Here is a 19,696-nt window from a genome sequence, read left to right on the forward strand (position 1 = left end):
AATCGAAGAGATAGCAAATAGAACTGGCTTTTAAATGATCTGTCGGTGTCTTGATAGCTTTTTCTTGTATCAATGTTTTGGTTGTTTTAATAAAAATAAATATTTTGAAAATATTTAAGAGTTAATGTCCTATGTCAAAGAAAAACAGGATTAGTTTAAGAACTATGTGCAAGTTTGCAGCTACAGCTGTATGAGATAAAGCAAAACAGATTATTAGCATATCTGTGCAGAATAGTTGAGATAAGCACCAGCAGTAGAAAAAGGATAAACTTTTTGAATGCTTTGCTTTGCAAGTCACAACCCAGAATTTAGCAAATGGAGAAAAAGTTTAAATGGGGAAAAAGTTTAAAAAATAAATGTTCTTTCTTAGCTGTTGGAAAGACAGATTATGTTGGGGTCAGTATAAATTTCCAGTTTATAGCTTGTATAAGCAATGCTTCAACAGACATATTTGTACATGCAGCTATTTCTTGTGGTGTAGATTCCTAGAACTTGAACTTCTGGGCTAAAGTTTCTGAGCCTTAAAAAATATTTTTTATCTTTTAACCTTTCATTTTGGAATAATTTCTGGCTTACAGAGAAGTCACAAAACTGGTACAAGAAATTCTTGTATAACTTTCCTCTGACTTCTTCAAATGTTAAATCTAAAATAATGACAGTACAGGGGCGCCTGGGTGGCTCAGTTGGTTGAGCGACTGCCTTCGGCTCAGGTCATGGTCCCAGGGTCCTGGGATCGAGTCCCACATCGGGCTCCCTGCTCTGCGGGGAGCCTGCTTCTTCCTCTCCCACTCCCCCGCTTGTGTTCCCTCTCTCGCTGTGTCTCTCTCTGTCAAATAAATAAATAAAATCTTAAAAAATAAAATAAAATAAAATAATGACAGTACAATGATCAAATCCATGAAATTACATCGATGCCATACTATTTATAGACCTTATTCAGATTTTGTTAGTTGTCTTACTAATGTCCTTTTTCTGGGACCAGGATTCAGTCCAGGATCACACATGGCATTTAGTTGCCCCATCTCCTCAGACGCCCTTAATCAGGATCAGTTCCTCAGTCTTTGCTTTCAAGCCTTAGACACTGCTGGCCAGTTATTTTGTAGGATGTCCCCAAATTGGAGTATGCCTGACATTTTCTCATGATTAAACTTAGGTTATGCATTTGGAACAAGAATAAATTATAATTGATGTTGTGCCCTTCTCAGTGTATTAAAGAGACCCATGTTGTCGTCATGTCTCATGGCTGGTGATGTTAACTTGGATCACTTAATTAAGGGGCTTCTCTACTATTAATGTTACTCTTTTCCCCATTATAATTAGTAAGACTTGTGGAGAAGTACTTTGAGACTATGTAAATAAATATGCTGTTTCTCATCTTATTTCCACGCACTTATTGTAAGCATTAATTGATGATTCTTCCCTGAAACAGTTATTATGTGTATTAATTAGCCTTCATAAAGAAAAGCTTTCTTGTTCCCTCACTTATTTGAGTATCCATTTATGTCATTATAAACTCATGGCTGTGTCTTTTGTGGGTTTTAATCCTTTACTCTTACTTATTTTGTTGCTCAAGCTGTGTGTGGAACTTTAAAATTCTTGAGACACTTCCTTAGAAGGCTATGCCAATTTTTATACAATTTATATAACATATATATAAATACCAGTAGTCTATGAGAGTGCTCATTTTTCTGTCACTCTTGCTAACACTGGGATTAGCAACTTCTTCCCTCCCCCCCATAACATAATAGGCCAAAAAAGCGTATCCCTTCATTAGCCTTTATTTACTTGAGAGTAAAATAGAACATCTCTTTACATATGTTTATTAGCCATATGTTTATTTTATGAATTGTTTGTAGATGTTGCCTGTTTTTCTATTGAATTGTTTATATATTTTGGATTTGTATTCAGTATTTGTAGATAATAGTCCTTTGTATTTTAAATATGTTATAATTATTTTCCCAACATCTGTCATATGTCTTTCATCTGTGTGTATTGTCTTTTACCATATAGAAATTAAACATTTTGACATAATATATGTAAGGGAATTTTCCTTTATGGCTTCTTTCATGTCTTTTTCTTCATGTCCTTATTTCTGCTTTTAAATATTTTTAATCTTCCTGGAATTAATGTTATCATATGTGGTGTGAAGTAGGACTTCTTATTTTTTTGTAAAAGTATATTAATTATCTCCACTGATATAAAATGTCACTTGTAAGGGCGCCTGTCTGGCTCAGTGGGTAGAGCATGCAACTCTAGGTCTCCTGGTTGGGGGTTTAAGCCTCATGTTGGTTGTGGAGATTACTTTAAAAACAAAAAAATGTCACCTGTAACATAAACTAAATTCCTCTATTTGTGTATCTATATCTATTTTCCCATCAGTATATCTGATTTTGAATTCCATTTTCTTACCTTGAGTTTTTTTAATCCCATGCTAACACATTATTTATGTTTATAAACATTCTAAATTGTAGAGTTTATTTTTAAAAATTTCTTCCCTCCCCCCCTTATCTAGACATTGTAGGTTTTTCTGTTATTTTAGCCTTCTTGAAAATCAGCTCTTGCTTTATTTTTGTTTTCTGTTTATTGGTTTTTCTTTTTCCTAATTAATTTTCTCAAATTTCCTGGGTGGGGGGAATTTGATTATCTTTCTTCCTGAATTAAGTGCTCATTTAGTTAATTTGTGCCTACTAATTCTTTTTTTAGTGGAAGATTGAAAAGTGTGAGGTTTCCATTTTGATCACCTCATAGATTTGATATGTAGTTTTTAAGTTTTACTTATAGATTTCAAAAATTTAGCACAAGAATTATATAAAAGAGAGGGTTTTTAATCTATAATGGTGAGATTTTTAGAGGGCTTTTTTGTTGTGAAATTAGTTTAAAATGAGTAGAAATATTGGGACACCTGGGTGGCTTAGTTGTTAAGCCTCTGCCTTCGGCTCAGGTCATGATCCCAGCGTCCTGGGATCAAGCCCCGTATCAGGATCCCTGCTCAGCGGGGGGCCTGCTTCTCCCTCTCCCACTCCCTCTGCTTGTGTCCCTGCTCTCGCTGTTTCTCTTTCTGTCAAATAAATAAAATCTTTAAGAAATAAAATAAAATAAAATGAGTAGAAATATAGATTGTGATTTCATTGTTAATTTTAACCACATGCAAATACAGATGCAAATCAAAGCATTTAGATGATCTGATTCCTAACTTTTTTGCGATTTTGCCTAATTGTTTGGTTTATGATTCTGCCTTACTTCCTTTTCCTTGTCAAACATTATAAGATTAATTTTATTTTGAGAATGTTGTGATAGTCTTTAAGACAAATAAATGGAGATGGTCTTCCAGGGTTCTGAAAAACTAGGGTAAAGTGGTGATTGTACTGCAGTTTTATTGATCAGAGTTCGGAAGTATGAAACCTTCTGGAATTTTTTTGCCCTATCATATTATTCTAGTGTCTGGGTTAACTTTTTAATTTTACAAATACCAAAAAATGTTCTTTTAGTGTTAATTGTAATAAAGTTTTATGGGGAAGAAATAATGATATTTATGACATGTTAAAAAAAGTTGCATGTTGGGGCGCCTGAGTGGCTCAGATGGTTAAGCTTCTGCCTTTGGCTCAGGTCATGACCCCAGGGTCCTGTGATCGAGCCCCACATCAGGCTCCTGGCTCGGCGGGGAGCCTGCTTCTTCCTCTCCCTCTGCCTCTCTCCCTGCTCATGCTCTCTCTCTCTCTGTATCTCTGTGTCTCAAAATGAATAAATAAAATCTTAAAAAAAAAAAAAGTTGCATGTGGCTGATGCATGTATACATTTCTCTTAGATGATTGAAGCATCTCAAATTGAAAAATATTTAATAAAGGTATTTTTTAGGTGTTAATCTATTTTTAAAAAACTTATTTATTTTAAAGCATTTTCTTTATTTTTAAAGATTTTATTTATTTATTTGACAGAGAGAGAGCGAGAGAGGGAACACAAGCAGGGGGAGTGGGAGTGGGAGAAGCAGGCTTCCCGCCGAGCAGGGAGCCCGAACAGGACCCTGGGATCATGACCTGAGCCGAAGGCAGACGCTTAACGACTGAGCCACCCAGGCACCCCAAAAAACTTATTTTTAATAGATTGCATTTTAGGACAGTTTTAGAGCAACAGAAAACTTTTTTAAGATTTTATTTATTTATTTGACAGAGAGAGAGAGACAGCGAGAGAGGGAACACAAGCAGGGGGAGCAGGAGAGGGAGAAGCAGGCTTCCTGCCGAGCGGGAGCCTGATGTGGGGCTCGATCCCAGGACCCTGGGATCATGACCTGAACCGAAGGCAGACGCTTAACCGACTGAGCCACCCAGGTGCCCCTAGAACAATAGAAAACTTGAAAAAGTAGTACAGAGAGTTCCTATATACCCTCTCCACCTAATTTCCCTATTACTAACAACTTACATTAGTATGGCACATTTGTTACAATTAATGAACCAATATTAATACATTAAGTTCTATAGTTCATTCAGCTGTTCTTAGTTTTTATCTAATGTCTTTTTCTGTTTCAAGTCCCATCTGGGATAACCATGTTCCATTAACTTGTCTCCTTAGACTCCTCTTGGCATTTAAAATTTTTTTCCGGGGTGGGGAGGCGCAGAGGGAGAGGGGAGAGCAGGCTCCACGCCCAGCACAGAACCTGATGCAGGGCTTGCTGTCACGACTGTGAGATCATGACCTGAGCCGAAACCAAGTGTTGGATGCTTAACTGACTGAGCCACCCAGACACCCCTGATTTTAGCCATCCTGACAGTGAGGTGTGAGGTGACATCTCATTGTAGTTTTGATTTGTACTTCCCTGATGATGAGTGATGATGAGACACTTTTCATGTGTCTGTTGGCCATCTGTATGTTTTCTTTGGAAAAATGTCTATTCATGTCTCCTGCCCATTTTTAATTGGATTATTTGTTTTTGGGGTGTTGAGTTTTATAAGTTCTTTATATAATTGGATACTAACCCTTTATCAGATATGTCATTTGCAAATATCTTCTCCCATTTGGTAGGTTGCCTTTTAGTTTTGTTGATTCTTTTCTTCACTGTGCAGAAGCTTTTTATTTTGATGAAGTCCCAGTAGTTTATTTTTTCAGAGACATGTCTAGGAAGAAGTTGCTGTGGTCAATGTCAAAGAGGTTACTGACTGTGTTCTCTAGGATTTTAATGGTTTCATGTGTCACCTTTAAGTCTTTAATCCATCTTGAATTTATTTTTGTGTATGGCAGCATTATCTACAATAGCCAAATTATGGAAACAGCCCAAATGTCCATTGACTGATAAATGGATAAAGAAAATGTGGCACATACACACATAATGCACACTGGAATATTACTCAGCCATAAAAAGAATGAAATCTTGCCATTTGTAATGATGTGGATGGAGTTAGAATATCATGCTAAGTGAAATAAGTCAGTCAGAAAGACAAATACTATTATGATTACACTCGTGTGGAATTTAAGAAACGAAACAAATGAGCAAAGGAAAAAAGAGAGAGAGGCTAACCAAGAAACAGACTCTTAACTATAGAGAACAAACTGATGGTTACCAGAGGGGAGATGGGTGGGGGGATTGGTGAAATAGGTGATGGGGATTAAAGAGCGCATTTGTGATGAGCACTGGGGGCGTCGTATGGAAGTGTTTAATCACTAAATTGTACACCTGAAACTAATGTTACACTGTATGTTAACTAACTGGAATTTAAATAAAAACTTAAAAAACCCAACAGTGTGTTAAATAATAGCTAACATTTGTGGATGATTATATTTTCCAGGCTTTTAAAAAAATGCTCTTTACATATAACAACTAATTTACTCCTCAAAACAATCTCATGAGGGAAAGTAATATTCCGTTCTTTTTTTGAGAGAACTGAAGCCTAGAAGGTTATGTAATTATGTAACACTTTTTGCTGTTTACCACTCTGATAAATGATATATGGCTTTTTTTTTTTTTAGTAGTGTTTTATGTTTAGGAGCCATTTGTGTTTATTAAGTAGCAATTGGTAGAGCTGCCTCCACCTTCTGTGCTGATTTCCCTGCCTGCAAATACATACAGGGTACAGCCTCATGTGATTGCCTTGATTCTTTGTCCTCTGACAAGCGGGCCCAGGATAGAAAGAAAATAACATTATTGTGCCTTTATTGTAACATTTTAAATAGATATTAGAGTATTTTTATGGATTTTCCCCCCTTGCTTTTTAGATCAACCCAAAATGAGAGACTTCTTACGAATACTGCGTCACCTCCTGAAGTGGTTCCTGTTGATGATTCTGTTTCTGAAGGAGCGACTGAGGATGCTGCTGGAGTCAAAGGAGAGAGCTCCACCAAGGGTTTTGAACCTAGTAAAGAGTTGCATTCTAGACCCGGCAAATCTCAGGAATATATACAGGGTGTTTCAGTTAGACCATCAGTTATTCAAAAACTGGAGAAGGGACAACAGCAGCCCTTGGGGTTTGTTCAGAAAATTGGGAGTGGCATGAAAGAATTTAATCCAGTTGGTATTGGCCAAGCTACACATACTAGACCAAGCTTAATATGTCCTTCAGTGATTGCTAGTGCTCCTGCTAGTTGTTTAGCTGGAAGTTCCTTTGATAGACCAGTTACAACTAAAACTACTAGGTTACCAGCTGCAGCCAGTTCAGATTCAGTCAGAAAATGTGACCCAAACAAAGTTGACAGATACGTTGAACAGCCAGACAGGGGCTCTAGAAATCCTGTGCTGTCATCCAGTCTAGAAACTTCTTCAGTTTCCTATCAGAAACCTAAAGAACCAAATAGGAAATCTTTAGGTACAAATTCAGATAAATTGATTATACAGGAAGATGAAAAATCTCAGTGTAAAACTTTGTCAGCTGGCGCTAAAGTCCGTGAATTTATGGGCACTGAAGGCTCCTTAAAATCTGAATCTCTTTCCAAATTAGCTGTCAACCAAGGAATCAACCTGAATAAAAGTGGCATGCCTTCTAATAAAGGAATCTTTGAAGATGCTACTGCAAAGCACCGTGGGAAATTCTTCTCTGATATGGATCATACCCAAGAGGAAAAGCATTTGGTTTTTAATAAGTCAGCCTTTTTGGGACAGAAGAGCTCAGTGATTTCTGAAGTGAAGTTTGCTTGTGGCTCTCTTCAGTCAGCGTCTGATCAACCCGAAGAGGCTGCGCAAGACCTTTGGAAAGAGGAGCAGGTTGACCAAGAAGATAAAAACTATGAATCAAGAGCTTCTGAAATGAGTTTTGACTGCAGTTCCCCTTTTCATTCACCGACTGACGAATCTAAGGTGACTGCCAAAGAAATAAACCTTTCAAAGGAAGCATATGCCGATTTGCAGTGTAAGAATAATAAATCTTTCATTTCTGAAATAAGTTCTGATCGTGACGGCTCTCTTCCGTTGGCTACCAACCGAACTCAAGTAATTGTTAAAGGTGTAAGGGTTCAGAAGGCAAAGCCTATTAGCCTGGTTGATGAAAGCTATGAATCTAGTGATTCAGAGATTAATTCTGAATGTGATGCCTTACTTCAGTCAACCAATGACTACCCCCAACAACCTGCAAAAGAAGTAAACCTTCCTAAGGAGGAACACATTGACTTGGTTGATAAGAACTATGGATCTAGTAGCTCCGAAGTAAGTACTGATTCTCCATTTCCTCTTCAGTCAGTGGGTGACCAACTCCCAGTGGCTGCCACAGAAGCAAAACTTCAGAAGGTTCACATTGGCTTGGTTGATAAGAACTATGGTTCGAGTTGTTCTGAAACAAGTATTGATAATGATGCTTCTCCTCAGTCAGTAGTTGAGCATCCCCACCTGGTTGTCAAAGAAAGAAACCTAAAGGATAGACAGGTCTACCTGAAAGATAAGAACCTTAAATCCACCAGTGCTAAAGCCCATCTTGATTATGCGGTCTCCCTTGAGACAGTGACTGATGAATCTCAGAGGACTGTTGAAGAAATACATCTTCTGGAGGAGAAGAATGAACCTGTGGATATGAGCTATGATTCTCACGGTTCTGAAATGAGTTTTCACACTGATGCGCGATTAGTGGCTGGCCAATCCAGAGTAATAGTTAAAAAAGTGAACCCCCGAGAAGTAGCTGTTGACCTGGAGGATAAGAGCGTTAAGTCTAGCAATTCTGATCAAAGTTCTGATTCTCGTGCTTCTCTTTATCAGTCAGCTGGTGATCAACGTGAAATAAGTCTGAAAGAGTTAAATGTTGACATGGAAGTTAAGAGCTATGGGTGCTCCAGTTCTGAGTTGACTTTTGAATCTGATCCCCCTGCCATATCAGGTACTGAGCAGTCTGAGATGGACATGGAAGAAATAAGAAAAAGGCACATTAACTTGGAAGGTGAGCACTCCGGGTCAAATAGTTCTGCAATAACTTTTGATTCTGATATTCTTCTTCGCTCAGGAGTTGACCAGTCTCAAGTGGCTATTTATGTGGAGGAACCTAGTCCTCTGGAAAACAAGACTAATAAATCTTGTGTTGCTGAAATAACTTTTGATTCTGATATACCTGTTCATTCGGGGACTAATCAACCAGAACTGGCTGTTAAAGACATAATCATTCAGAAAGAAGAATATATACACTTAGGGAGGAAGAATGAAGAACCCAGTGGTTCTGAAATAAGTTTGGATTTTTATGTCCCTCATTCAGTGACTGACCCTCCTGAAGTAGCTATGGAAAAGCTAAATCTTCAAAAAGAAGAGCAGTTATACTTAGAAAATAAGGACAATGAACCTAGTGGTTCCGGATTAAGTTTGGATTATGGTATTTTTCATTCAATGACTGGACATTCTACAGATCCCATTAAAGAAATGAATCTTCAGGAAGAGCACATACACTTGGGAAATAAAGGTAATGTGCCTAATGTTCCTGAAATCAGTTTGAAATCTGACATTTCTTATCATTTAATGACTGATCATCCTAACATAGCTGTTAATGAGATAAGCCATCAGAAAGAACATACACACTTACAAGAGAAGGATAATGCATTAGGTGTTTATGAAACAAGTTTGGATTCTGGCGTCCATCGTCATCAGTCAGTGACTCACAAGCCTGAAACAGCTGTTAAAGAAATACGGCTTCAAAAAGAAAGACATGCTAAATTCAAAAGCAAAAGTGCTAAATTTAGTGGTTCTGAAACAGATTCTGACATCCCTCATTATTTAGTGACTGAACCTCAGATAGCTGTCAAAGAAATCAATGTTCAGAAAGAAGAACGTGTTCTAGAAAAAAAGAGTGATAAATATAGCAGTTCTGGAATAATGTTTGGTTCTGATGTCCTTCCTCACTTAATGACTGAAACACCTCACATTGCTGTTTTGAAGGAGGACCATGTTGCCCCAGAAGGTAAAACTACTGGCTCTAGAGGTTTTGCAGTAAATTTGAATATTGGTGCCCCTCTTCATTCAGTCATTGGCCAACCTCCGCTAACCCGCTTGAAGGAACAAAATGTTCATCTGGAAGATAAAAAGCGTGAATCTAGTCATTGTAAAATAAGATATGATTCTGGTGACCCTCTTCAGCTATTGACTGGACAATTTCAGGAAGTGGTTAAGAAAACAAACCTGAGGAAGGAAGGGAAAGTTGTAATGAAAAATAAAATGGTTCAAACTAAAGGTTCTAAATTAATACGTGCTTCTGGTGTTTCTCTTCAGTCTGTGGCTGATAAACCTGAAGGAGCTATTAAACGAGTAAACCTTGAGAATGAAGGTCATGTGAACGTGGAAGATAAGAACAGCCAATGTAGTGGTTCTGAAATGAGTTTGGATTCCGATTTCTTGGTTGAGTCAATAATTGATCAACCTCAAATAACTATTTTGGATCAGGACCATATTGAGCTAGAAGATAAGCACAGTCAATCTGGTGGTTCTGAAATGAGTTTTGATTCTGAGGATCCTCTTCAGTCAGTGGCTGAGCAGGTTAGAGAAACTGTTAAAGAAATAAGCCTTTGGAAGGATGAAGTTGATGTGGAAGATAAGAGGGATGAACCCAAGGGTTTTGAAATGGTGTATGATTCTAATGTCCTTTTTCAGTCAGTGGCTGCCCAAACTGAAGAAGTCGTTAAGGGGATGAACCTTTGGAAGGAGCATGTTGACTTGCAAGGGAAGATTGTGGAACCTAGTGACCCTAAAATAAATTTTGATTCTAATGAATCTCTTCAGTCTGTGGCTAATGAAATTCAAGATGCTATTGCAGAAATAAATCTTCTGAGGGAAGGACATGTTTGTCTGGACGATAAGGGCTATGAACCCAGTGATTCTGAAATAATTTATGTTTCAGATGTCCCTCTTCAATCAGTGGTTGAGCAACCACACCTTTTGGAAGGGGAACATGCCAATTTGGAAGATAAGAGCAGTATCGCTTGTCCTGAAATAACTTTTATTTCTGATGATCACCTTCAGTCAGTGGCTGACCAGCTTCAAAAGTCTGTTAAAGAAGTCGGTCTTTGGAAGGAAGACCATATTTACCTGGAAGATAAGAGCTATAAACTAGGTGACTTTGAAGTAAGTTATGATTCTGATGTTCCTGTTCACTTCGTGACTGATCAATCTCCTCTGGCTGTCAAAGAAATAAACTTGCAGAAGAGGGGTCATCATGACCTAGAAGATAAGAGCTGTGGACCCAGTGTTTCTGAAATAAAATGTGATTCTGGTATTCATTTTCAGTTAGAGGTTGACCAGTCTCAAGTGGTGTGCAAAGAAATAGATCTTCCAAAGGAAGGGCATCTTGGCATGGAAATAAAGAGCAGTGAACCGAGTGATTCTGAATTAATGTGTGATTCTGATGTCCCTCTTGAAATAGTGGTTAATGAACTTCAAGTGTCAGTTAAAGAAGCAAATCTTCGAAAGATGCTATTTGTGGACCTGGTGACCAGTGATAGTGATTGTGAAGTGATTGCTGAGTCTGATATGCCTTTTCAGCCAGTGATTGACTCACCTCACATGACCGTCAAAGAAATCAATTGTATAAATACGGAAGGTTATGATCTGGAAGGTGAGTGCTGTGACTCCTGTGGTTCTGAAATAGGATATGTTTGTGAAGCCTCTCCTCAATCGCTGGCACACCAATCCAAAGAGACTTTCAAAGTAGTAAACCAGAAGAAAGACTATATTATTCTGCAGGAGTCAAGCTGTGAGTCTTATGGTTCTGAAATAAATTTTCAAATAGATCCCCCAGATCGGTCTGTGACTCTCTCATCACAAGGGTCTGATAAAGAAATGGTGAAATACATTGACTCGGAAGAGAAGAGTTGTGGATCTGATAGTCCTAAAACAAATTTCAAATGGGAAGACGATTCTCAGCCAATGGCTGACCAGCTTCAGGAAGAAGACAAAGGGATCAACATTTGTCAGAGGAAAGGTCTCGAAACTATTGGCCGAAAAGATAAGCACTGTGAATCTCCTGTTTCTGCAGTGCGTTGTAATGCCTCTTCTGGGTCAGCCGTCCATCAAAGGGCTAGTAAAGGAAAACTTCTGAAGCTAAAACATGCAGATCCAGAAAGTATGAGCTGTGAACCATGTGGTTCTGGAATGAGTTTTCAGTGTGAGCTCTCTCTTCAGTCTGACACTGACCAGCCTCAAGAAGCTGTTAATAAAAAAGGACTGTATAAGAAGATGTCTCTGGACCTAGAAGAAACAAACCGTGATTCCCATTCAAGCTCTATTTTCGTGGTTGATCCTGTCAGGAGCCTGGAAAAGGCAAAGGAGGTCATAGAAGACAATCCAGATGAACCTGTTCTTGAAGCCTTGCCTCATGTCCCTCCTTCATTTGTAGGGAAAACATGGTCTCAAATAATGAGAGAAGATGACATGAAAATTAATGCTCTTGTCAAGGAATTTAAGGAGGGTCGTTTCCACTGTTACTTTGATGATGACTGTGAGACCAGGAAAATAAAAAAAAAAAATTTGAATGAAGGAAAAAAGATTACCTGGACTGACCCGAGTCAGGAGGACACTGCAGCAATTCAAGTTCTTTCAGATTGTGATGATAATGCAGGTGGCATTTCAGATACCGATGACTTTTCAGTGGCCTTAGATAAATCTAGCCATCATTCTCCAGTAAAGAGGCCTTATTATGAACAGTCATGGCGACTGGCTTCTCGATGTCAGGCTGTAAAAGTCAGCCATGGAACTCAAACCAATTTCACAAACCAGTCAGACACACAAGACAGTGGACAGGAGGACGACTCACCAACAGGGAAGCGTTCGCTTCTACAGGACAAAAAAACAAAAAAGAAAGTGAAAATTGGAACACTTGAGTTTCCTGAAACATGTACGAAAGTTTTGAAGCCTTTGCAACCCAATGCCTTAGTCTACGTTATTTCTTCAAATATGAAATTTCAGGACAGTGAAACTGCCAACTTCTCTAAAAAATACCGCACCCCCAGAAGTCGAGATGTTAGCGTAGAGTACAAGTATAAACGGAGCTCCTTTAACTACTATGACCCACTGAATAAGAAAATTGTAATTAATCCTCCACTGAGCATAGATGTATCAGACCCCGACAGAACTAACTGGCTTCAAGCTCATCTCAGCGACCTGAGCTCCAGTTCAGGCGAGGAAGATGCTGAAGATTGTGACCCAACAGCCGTTTTGACCATAAGGGATGAATTACTGGCCTATCCGGGGGCCCCCGTTTCTCCCGAGCCAGTGCCGAGGCCAGGGACTTCGAGCGCTGGTGCAGCTCCGAAGGAAGGTAACTTCCAGGTGACGCTTGTCCACCGCGATGCCGCCGGGACCTCTTCGAAAGCAGTTCCCCGTAAGTTCTTAGAAGGTAGAGAGAAAGTTCAGAGGCGGAGGATGACCGCGAACGATAATAAGCCGGGTTTCCCCCAGAAGGTTTATAAACCAATTAGTCTCCACCCGCAACCCAGAATCGCTTCAGAGAAACGGCCCATTTGGATTCAGACCAAACTAAGTGATATAATTCGGAAGTATCTTTCCAAATACTCGGCCTTCTTGCGTCGCAAGTACCAGTCCAGGAGCGCCTTTATTAGACTGCATCTGAAGAAGAAGAACCGCGACGTCGCTAAGTTAAAGAAAGCGAAGAGCCCCACGCGCATGGTTTTGAGGTCGTCGGTTTCGCGGGTTCCCTCGGGTCCGCAGGGTCCCTCCGCGCCGCCCGGTCCGCCGGGTCCGCCGGGTCCGCCGGTGGCGGCTGCCGAGGAGCAGTTAATCGCTGCCCCCGGCCCTACTCCCAAGCAGCCTGGGCAGGGTTCTCGCCCCGCTGCGGGAAGAAAGAGGAATGGTGGTAAAAGACGCCCGAGGAAGAGAAGAAGGCGGCTCTCTCGACCTGTGAAGATATATGCTTTGAGAAGCTTATATTCTCAGGTACCGTACTCCGATAGGATGAGGACTCGGCTCTCAAACAAACCGCGGGCTAATGAGACCACCTAGAAGTGTTGAGGCTAGCTGAGGATTCAGTCCTTCACTTGAAATATATTTGTGCACATAGCTTTCCCAGCTTTGGTGAAAAGAATTTACCTTCAACTATTTTGCTACAGACATTATTTTTCAGAACTTTTATAATTGATTTAAAATTAGTGTTTAAGGTCCTTTTTTTTTTTTTGAGATTTAAACTCATCCTTCGTCCGTTTGCCGTAGAAGAGCTTCATCTTAATTTATATCCATCATTTAGCACAGTATATATACATTTTTTTCTCCCTCAAATCATGTCCCTCTTATTTATTTTTTATGATTGTATCTCATGTCAGCAGGTTATAATATTGCAAAAATGAATGTGGCAAACATTAAATGCTATCTTATTTTTCCTTTTTAAAAACTGAAACAAAGGAATATGTACTTCTGTGCGTTTCAGAGTGGCATTGTCAAAGTTGTATTCTGGATAATTAAAAAGAAGAAACTAGAATAAGTTATCTCCACTTTCGAGTGAGGTTGATTTAAATAATCACAAACAAAATATAATTGATCTTTCTTTTAAAAGCATCCAAGGAAACGAGATTCCATAATCTTTACTCCAGTTTTTAAAAACTGCCTAGTGATTTTATATACGTAAACACAAACTCCTTCTTCTTCATTTAAATTGGATTTGCAAGTCTCTAACTTTCCTTATTTGGACACATGCACATATACGATCTCTGTAGGTTTTTCTTTAGCATTATTAGATCTTAAGGGGAAAATGATCTTGCCAGTGTAATTATGTTTTCTGCCACCTTTATTCCTCTCCACCTGAAGTGCTGGTGGTTTAATATGAAAATCTGGGTTATCTTTATGGCCTTACCTCTTACAAATATTTCAGCCACTATCACATCATTTTCTGTAATTATTGAACTGAGATTGAACTGAAATTATTGGGTTGGTAATTTGGGCAGACCATTAATTGTTGTCATTAACAAATTCTTTGTAATCTTAATATTTCAAAAGATCTAATAAAACAGATAATCTACGTGGAGGCCAGTTTTGCAAGGGAAAAACTACATATTTGTATATTCGTTTGGCTTTCCTTAAACTTGCTAACTGATTTTAATAGTTCAAACAAAAGACATTAAGATAAGCAGTTGGGTCTGAGATACTCAGAATATGTTTAGATCCCTTATTCAGAGACACTGGCTGAGCTGGTACAGACGCATCCAATTACCCTGTTAAGACAAGGATCCTGGATCCTTTTCTATCGTTAATGTTAAAGGAAACATGAATTTCAACTATCTTGTATAAACCACATTTTATTGAAACTAGATCAGTGTACCATTATTTCAGAGATAAAAATGTGTTACTTTAGAATTAATGAAATACAGTGTAACAGTTGGTGTCTAAATGTAGTTTTATTTCAGGGGCCGTTTTTAACCTGTGGGTATGTTATGATGGTGTTCTGTTGTAATTTCTTTACTTCTAAATTTAAAACAGTAATTCTGTTGAAAAACAAATGGGCAAATGTTTATATTCTTAGTTGCAAAGCAACTCCAACCTTGCCTCATATACAAACATATTTTAATTCCCTTTCTTAAAATAGTACTATGGGCCACTAATTTAAAATAACCCTCCAATTTTAATTTAGAAAGAAAACTGTCCTACTGATTGGGAAGTAAACAAGCAGTTAATATGTAAAGATATCCTATTTGTGGATATTGGTGTCTTTTTTTTCCTGTAAAGTAGACACAGTAATTTCCTTAAGTACTATTAGTAGGCATTCCGGATGCTTTAGGTTTAAGTTAAAAAGCAGGAGATCATCTGGAAATAATGTACTCAATGATTATGATTTGTCATATCTATTGTGATTGCATCACGCAGAGAGGACAGTTCTTATAAGTCAAATGATTAAAAGCAGTTAAAAAATTTTACTACTTTTTTCACATTGGAGACTCTTCTAAATACCATTTTTTTGAGAGAAAAAAGGTTTATATTTAAAATTTATATTACTAAAAATATCGAAGTATAATACAGTCCTGATTATTTTTTTTTAACATTTTGGAAATGTTTATTAGTTCCTGTAGTCATTACTTTAGACAAGCTTGAAAACTTGAAATTGGAAAAATTATAATTTAAATTAAATTAGAAATGAATTACTTTGAGAATTTGGTAGGATACAAGATGTGCCCCTTTGTCAAAATATATTTTGGCTTCATTTGTCGATTAGATGAAACAGTTGGATGTTTTTTGTGTATTCAAGAGTGCATTAAATTCTTTTAATAGTGAAAAATCAAGTTATAACCACAATGAATATTTTATTAATCTTGTCCTTGTTCAGTATCTTGCATAAATTTTTATTATAATTGTCCCAAGTTATACAGTGTGTGGACAATGTTGTGTGAAGTGTGTTTTGCATTTGTGCATTTAAATTATTTGTGTAATTAGGGCTCTGAGTGACACTTTTTGGTAAAGAGAAACTATATTTAAATATTCAAGCAAGTATATATTTCCATGTAAAGCTAATGTGAAGACTAATGTATTTTTTATAATGCAGTTTAAAGAGTAAATTTGTTTTCAAAGTTGCCAAGATAAAATTTATCAAATATTGAAATTTGTCTCTACTTTCTCCTCATGTTAGGAAGTTTTTCTGGGAATACTTAAGGAATCAGAGAATAATGAAAACGAGTTCATTTTATAAATGGTCTTAGAGATAATAAATAAGAGAATATAAATGTTGATGCTGGTGAGGAAATAGTTTAACCAAAGATATACAGGTATGTTCATGGAGTACTTATTTCAAAGGATTAAAATTAAACAACTATTTATTTCTCTGGTGGAGTAGCGGGTTAGCAACTTTTCACTTTGTATACCTGTATTGAAAGAGTCACTGAACAGGACTGAGTTCAGGAGGCAGAAGCTACATCATTATTTGACACCTGCTGGGAAGAGAGAACTTCAGTGCCTCCAGTGTCATAGTGCATGTTATAAAGGACAAGAAAACATGGAAAAGTATACATATGTCACTGAGGTCGGGGCCTTGGGCCTCAATAGTATTGATTTCTGGGTTTTTTTGGTCCAGGATTATATTGCTAAGATGTAACAACAGCCTACTCTCTGTGATTCAAAAATTACTAAAGTAAAAATATGTGATGGATGTCTATATTCGCTAAAGGACTTTTATGTGTAGAAATAAAATGTGGAACATACTGAAAAATCATGTAATTAGGGAATTAACACATCAAAATGTCAACTTGAGAAGATGAGAGGCTGAGGAAGAGTCTCAACATTTCCTTAAACTTTATTTAGACCCAAAATATTAGGGAAATGATATAGTAAGTTTCCTTTGTTCTTCTTATACTTTATATGTATATTTAAAAAGTTCTCCCAACATAGTTTAAACTGTTTACCTTGATTAAGAAATAGGTCTAGGATGAACTATAATTTGTTGCTGAATCTTTAAAAAAGTATGAACTTATACTTTATTTACATTTATAATTTATTATATGCATGTTGTTTTTTTACATGCATTTTATTTTCTAAGTTTTTAAGCTGGACGTGTGTGTGTGTGTGTGTGTGTGTGCGCGCGCGCGCGCGTGTCCATCTTGAGCCCTTACTTACTAAGTGCCGGGCATTGTTCTGAGCTTTTAACCTGTATTATCTCATTTGATCTTCAAAGAGCCCTATGAGTTAGGTACTGTGATTGTCACTAAATAGCTCTATGCCTCAATTTTGGGATTACAAATGAGTTGTTATTTACTGTATTCAGATGGGGATTACAGTCAATCCCCAGTGCCAGGACACCACTAATCTACTGTCTGTATAGTTTAGCCTTTTCTGGACATTTCATGTAAATGGCATCATACAATATGTGGTGTTTGTCTGGCTTCTTTCATTTACTATAGTGTGTTTGAGGGTCATTCATGTTGTGGCATGTTATCAGTATTTTGTTCTTTATTGCTGAATAGTATTTATAATTAGTTTTTAATGAAGCTGGTAACAGAATGCTGGTCTCCTGATAAAAATAAAAAGCTGTTAGGCTTGAGGCTAGCTGTTCCTTTATGACTCTCATACCTGTTACCCTTGATTATTACCCCAATTCCAAGACCGACTGGATATCTGCCTTTTTAAGTGCCCTTATCCCATACTTGAATGCTTTATACTCCCTCTGTCTTTGATTCTTACTCCTTTTACTGCCCATCTTGGCATTCTTTTCACTGTGCTTTGTGAATTCTCATTTTCACTGTCAACACATTATCCTGTGTTTTCTCAATGTTTTCACAGTGGATTGCTTGAAGGTAGCCGAACTGAGAATCACATCCAAGTTAGCCATTCTCCTCCTCTCCACGGGCTGGAGAGCCAGGCAGTGTTGGTGATGGTACTGGTCATGGCGAACATTCTTTAGAGTTACACTTCTCCATAACTCCAGTACACACCATCAAAATCAAGAAATCAGCCTTGATAGGGTATAACTCTACTCCACAGACCTCATTTGGATTTTACAGATTGTTCTAAAATTTCCTCCAGAGGTCCAGGATTTGACCCAGGATCACACACTGTCATGACTGTTCAGTTTCCTTCTGTATGGAGCAGTTCCTCAGCCTTCCTTTGTATTTAATAACTTGACATTTTGAAGTGTACAAACCAGTTTCTTTGTGGAATGTCCCTCAGTTTGAGTTTGTCTGGTGTTTCTTTATAGTTAATGCTTTGCGGGGGTTGGGGGCAGAAATTCTGTGGACTTTTCAATGTATCATAACTGCAGCCATGTGATGTCAGTTTGAATAAAAGTGGTGATTGAAAATATCCAGTCTTTGTCTTTATCTTAGAGGAAGAACTTTTAATAATCGGAAATGGGGGCTCTCATAGTGGGTAAGTTATCAACAGTTAATTTTTTCACAACTGAATTTTGACACAATTGGGACGGAAAATTTTGTTCTATTTATCATCCAACTCATACATAAGACAGTAGCTTATGTGTACACTTAACAAATAACTACTCTCCATAACCCCAGCACCTCTGGTCCTATGCTAAGTCCTCTGGTGGGTGCCTCAGATCCAAGCATCAAGCACACAAGCCTCTAGTTACTCACTTTCATTAACTGATATGAATGAAAGTTTCCGTAGTGGTAAGTTAGAGAACCTGCAGCATAATTCTTACACTTTCAAAAGATCGCTAATAAACCTATATAGATAACATAGGATACTGCTATTTGGCATGGAAAAATTTCTCAACTTTCTGCACTGAGACCATTTGCAAGGCATTGCTCATCATTATCTGGAAAGATTGCTTTTCTGTGTTTGCATTATTATGAATAGTCTCTCCTGTGTTGGTTTGATGCATCAAGATGAATCGTTACATGGACTCCCTTAGTTATTTGGGCACAGAAAAGACTTTCTAAGGACAAGTCGATATATTCATCAGCTGTTCAGGTTTTGAGTTGAGCTATTGTCAGCTCTTTTAAACTGGAAAAATTGAGGGTTTGTTAATTTTTTTTGGAGAGTTGTTAATAGTGGTCACAGATAATACATGATATTATATCCATTGAGCTGAAGTTATTTTATGAGATGAATGACCACTTGAAAATAAATTATTATCTACCATGATTATTTCACTGTACCAAATGGTGGTAGCCTCGTAACTGATTATAACTATAGCTTCACACAGTGTCCTTACATCTAGAATATATTTAAGTGAGTATTTGGGGGGCATTGATGGCTCTCTATAGAGTCAGGGAAGCCACTTGATCCTTGTAAGTCATAATTTTCAGGTTTTCATTCTGGATATACCACTTCACATATCTATAACCTAGCAGAACTACAAAGTTCTTTTTTTCCTACAGAGAAAGAATCTCAAGTCCAATGTGAAAAGTTGCATGACAATGTGTGACAGTCTTTTGAGAACAAACAGTAACCCCAAATTGCCCAGCATAATCAGTAGTGACTGCCAGGTAGCATTTGGAGCTAGGACTTTCTTCAACCATGCTGAATGATCGTGTGAGGTGGCAGAACATGAGGAGAGTTCTACGTGGCAGAAGAGAGGGGTGGTGTGTGTGTGTTGGGGGGGGTAAAAAAAGGTGGCAGAATAAAAACAAAGCTAAATTTTAGGATTATCTATAACCAAGTGGTCCTTTTAAAAGTTGATAGTGGGCACTTGGGTGGTGCAGATGGTAACGGGTCTGACTCTTGGTTTCGGCTCAGGTCACGATCTCAGGGTTGTGAGATGGAGCCCCATGACTGGCTCCTCGCTCAGCGTGGAGTCTGCTTGAGATTCTCTCTCTTCCCCACCACTCTCTCTCTAAAGTAAATACATCTTAAAAAAAAAGTTGATGA

At 37.9% G+C, this 19,696-nt stretch overlaps 1 protein-coding gene across 6 annotated transcripts in view; it reads left to right on the forward strand.

Annotated features, from left to right (window-relative positions):
- Positions 1–18,169, forward strand: part of ZDBF2 (zinc finger DBF-type containing 2) — a 32,182-nt gene extending 14,013 nt beyond the window's left edge. For all 6 annotated transcript variants that reach the window (XM_054506039.2, XM_045868134.3, XM_054506038.2 and 3 more), the window contains one exon: positions 6,205–18,169. In XM_054506039.2, the coding sequence (XP_054362014.1) occupies positions 6,205–13,399 (7,195 nt within the window). In that variant the 3' untranslated portion in view covers positions 13,400–18,169. The remainder of the gene's footprint in view (positions 1–6,204) is intronic.
- The last annotated feature ends 1,527 nt before the right edge of the window (positions 18,170–19,696 follow it).

Source organism: Mirounga angustirostris, unplaced genomic scaffold, assembly GCF_029215605.1.
Source record: "Mirounga angustirostris isolate CCGP_5_RB_7025 unplaced genomic scaffold, mMirAng1.0.hap1 SCAF_3, whole genome shotgun sequence".
Classification (NCBI taxonomy): Eukaryota; Metazoa; Chordata; class Mammalia; order Carnivora; family Phocidae; genus Mirounga; species Mirounga angustirostris.